Source organism: Pteropus vampyrus, unplaced genomic scaffold (genome assembly GCF_000151845.1).
Source record: "Pteropus vampyrus isolate Shadow unplaced genomic scaffold, Pvam_2.0 Scaffold72, whole genome shotgun sequence".
Taxonomy (NCBI): domain Eukaryota; kingdom Metazoa; phylum Chordata; class Mammalia; order Chiroptera; family Pteropodidae; genus Pteropus; species Pteropus vampyrus.
This window is the reverse complement of record NW_011888853.1, coordinates 4,516,191-4,519,206: the sequence shown is the minus strand read 5'-3', so window position 1 is coordinate 4,519,206 and position 3,016 is coordinate 4,516,191. Positions and strand designations below refer to the sequence as shown.

The window sequence follows — 3,016 nt, the reverse complement described above, 5'->3', positions numbered from 1 at the left end:
GTGCATGGGAGTGGCCTCAGGACACCCAGCACCTGTGCTAGAGCTCACCTAGACACCCGCTCCCCGTCTCGGGGGACAGGCCCTTTAGGATTTGGACCTTAAGCATGGTGGGGTGCGGGCAGGATTTAGAATTATTAGCAAAAGAGGACTCTGCCCCTCTCGGCCCTGGACCCGTGCAGCCAGGAAACCCCCTGAGCCTGGGGTCCCCCTTAAAGCAGCTGCGTTGGGGAGCTCTCGCTGACCTGAACCCTACAGTCTTATTCCCGCCCACCCTAATGACGCCCGAAACTCGGTCCCCACCTGACACCCGCGGCTCAGTCGGTCCCTGCCCTGGGGCGAGCACCTTCCCCCCTCTCTCCGGCACCCGGCAGTCGGGACCGCCTTGCCGGCTGGCTCCACGTCGCCTTGCTGCCCCGTGACACCCGCCTCTTGGGTTTGGGAGTGAATGAGAAGCCCATCGCTGCAGGCCGCTGGCACTTTGGGGACCCAGTCACTGGTCATGGTCTCACGCGCCGATGAGAGAGACAGGCTGCCCCCGGCAGTTCCAGGCCAGCGACAGGGCAGACAGGAAGCCAGGGTGTCGGGGCCACCCGGCCAGTGTGTCCCACCTGGTCAGGCAGAGGGACCTGGGGTCCAGCTTCGACCATTCTGCGCCCGCACAGCCCGGCCCCAAGCAGCACGAGCGGCCGACACGCAGACCCCTCCGTGGCACTTTCTCTCCCAGGGGCTCCTGCTCCCTGCCAAGCAGCCCCCTCTCGGGAAGGACTTTTCCATAGCCCTTTACCCATTAGTGTGAATTAGGCAGGGGTGGCCGGGGGCTGTCAGCAACGTGTGGCAGAGTCCCCGCTGGAGAGAACAGGACACCACCGGTGACGCCACACTCGTCCCATGCCAGCCACAGCCCGGGCGTGTAGATGGGGCTGGGACCCGGGCAGGAACGGCTCTCCCCACGAGAAGGTGGGGCGGGCGGCCCGGTCCCCCTCACGCTACACCGAGTGCCCGTTCCCTCCCGAGCCAGGGCGGAAGCGACCCAGGCCGAGGACCCGGGGCGCGGGGCGGCTCCTAACGCACCCTCTCCCGTCTCCCCCGCCCCTCTCTCTCTCCGCAGCAATTCGGAAAAATTTTAGACGTGGAGATCATTTTTAACGAGCGGGGCTCCAAGGTGGGTGCCGCCCAGGGGCGCCACCTTACAGCGCCGGCTGTAGGTCCCGCCAGGCTAACGTGTGAAATGTGCGTTTCCTTCCTGGAGAGCTCCGGCCCGAGGACCCCTGAGCGACACGGGTGCTTGTACTCCCCAGCCCCACCCCGCCCCCACTGTCTGTCGTTGCTGAGCCGAGACCTCTGTCTGCACCCTCTGCACCGGGAGCCCCGGGCCCGCCGCCTCCGCCTCGGCGCGGCCCCCAGCCTTGGGGGAGGGGCCGCAGGGTGGGCCGGTGGGAGGCTGCCCCCCAACCCCGTGCCTCGCCCTCCACCCCCGGGGGGCGTTAGGGTGGCAGCCCTGGACTCTGCTGGCTTAGCCTCTCTGTCGTAGCTCTGGCCTGTCCCCTCATGGGAGCCAGGCGGTCAGCTCAGGTCAGGCCCAGGCCAAAGGCTGCCTCCGCCTGGCGCCGGACCCCTCCTGGGCGCCCTGCTGGTGGCACAGGACAGACCCCTGGGCTGCCTAAGTCTCCTCCAGCTCAGCTGACTCAACCCCCTTCTCTTTCTCCCCCCGCCCCCCGCTCCCCCGCTCCCCCCACCCCGCCCCCCACTCCCCGTCCCCCGCCCCCCCGCCTCCTTTGTGTCCCTTTGTCTCATCCTGTGTCTCTCTCTCCGTGTCTGTCCTTCTCCACTCACAGGGTTTTGGGTTTGTAACTTTTGAAACTAGCTCAGATGCCGACCGAGCCCGGGAGAAGCTGAATGGGACGATCGTAGAGGGACGGAAAATTGAGGTGCTCAGATAAGTGTGCTGTAGCAGGGACGCCCCGCTTCCCGGGCGCCCACCCCAGTCTCCCTGCTGCCCTGCAGAGCGCCAGGCCAGGGTCCCTGGGACAGGACAGGGCGGGGGGCAGGCCAGGACCACGCTGAGGCCCGACCCCAGCCCATCACGTGCTGCTCTTATAGGTCTAGACTTCAGGCCCACCCAAGGGAGCCCCTCCCCTGCCTCCCCTCTCCTTCCTGAAAGAGGCCCCCCAGCTGGGGGATCAGCCAGGTGCTGGGAAGACCCCAGAGAGCGTGCGTTTGAGGCTTGGCAGCTCCAGGGACCACGGGCAGTCTGGTCTGTCCTCCAGGGGGGACGGGGCCATTAACCCCCTCGCCCCCCCACAGGGAGCAGCAGCTGCCCCCCACCCTTCCCGCACCCACGCTGCCATCACCTTGCAGTGTCCCCCTGCCTTTGTCCCCTGAGGGTCAGCAGCAAATGGCCAGGGCCTCGAAGGGGACCCAGCCCAGAAGAACAGCTGGGAAAGAAGGCAAGGGGTCCCCTCCTGACCCCTGTGCCTCCTCCCGGCGCCGCCCCTCCCCCGCCGTGGGCTGCGTGCCCCCGCCCCAGCGCTGTGGCTCTGGGTGTGTGGGAGCCGGGCTCCCCAGCAGGCAGGGCAGCGAGGGGCGGGCAGGGGAGAGGGTCGGCAGCTATCACGGAGCCCACAAGGGAAGAGGGCGGGAGGGTCGGGGTGGCGGTTCAGAAGGGGCAGTGTTGGAGGCACTGACCGCGGGGCGTCCAGACGCGTCCTTGGGTTCCACACCGGCCCTGGTCTCGGCCTCTTCCACAGAGTTCCTCCCGCTTCCTGCGGCCCTGTCCGGCCACCTGGGCAGCATCACCAGGGGCTTCGGTGTCTGGAGAGTAGGACCCACCCCCGGTGCCCGCCTGCCCCCCGCCACTGGCCTTGCCCCCCACGGGCACATGGGCCCCCTCAGAAAGCTCTGCTGGTCTCTGAGGAACGGGGTGCTGCCCCCACGGGGAGGGGCGGCCACCTCGGTGCCCACGGCTAGGAGGCGTCGGCAGCCGTCCTGGGGGCTGGCCTGAGAGCACTCTGCAGAG

General features: G+C 68.2%; 1 protein-coding gene across 1 annotated transcript in view; it reads left to right on the top strand.

Moving 5' to 3' along the window:
* The window catches only part of RBFOX3 (RNA binding fox-1 homolog 3), a 30,603-nt gene that overhangs the window by 12,050 nt on the left and 15,537 nt on the right, over nucleotides 1–3,016 (top strand). Inside the window, exons 3-4 of the mRNA XM_011362091.1 lie at nucleotides 1,109–1,162; nucleotides 1,836–1,928. Of these exons, the coding sequence (XP_011360393.1) occupies nucleotides 1,109–1,162; nucleotides 1,836–1,928 (147 nt within the window). The remainder of the gene's footprint in view (nucleotides 1–1,108; nucleotides 1,163–1,835; nucleotides 1,929–3,016) is intronic.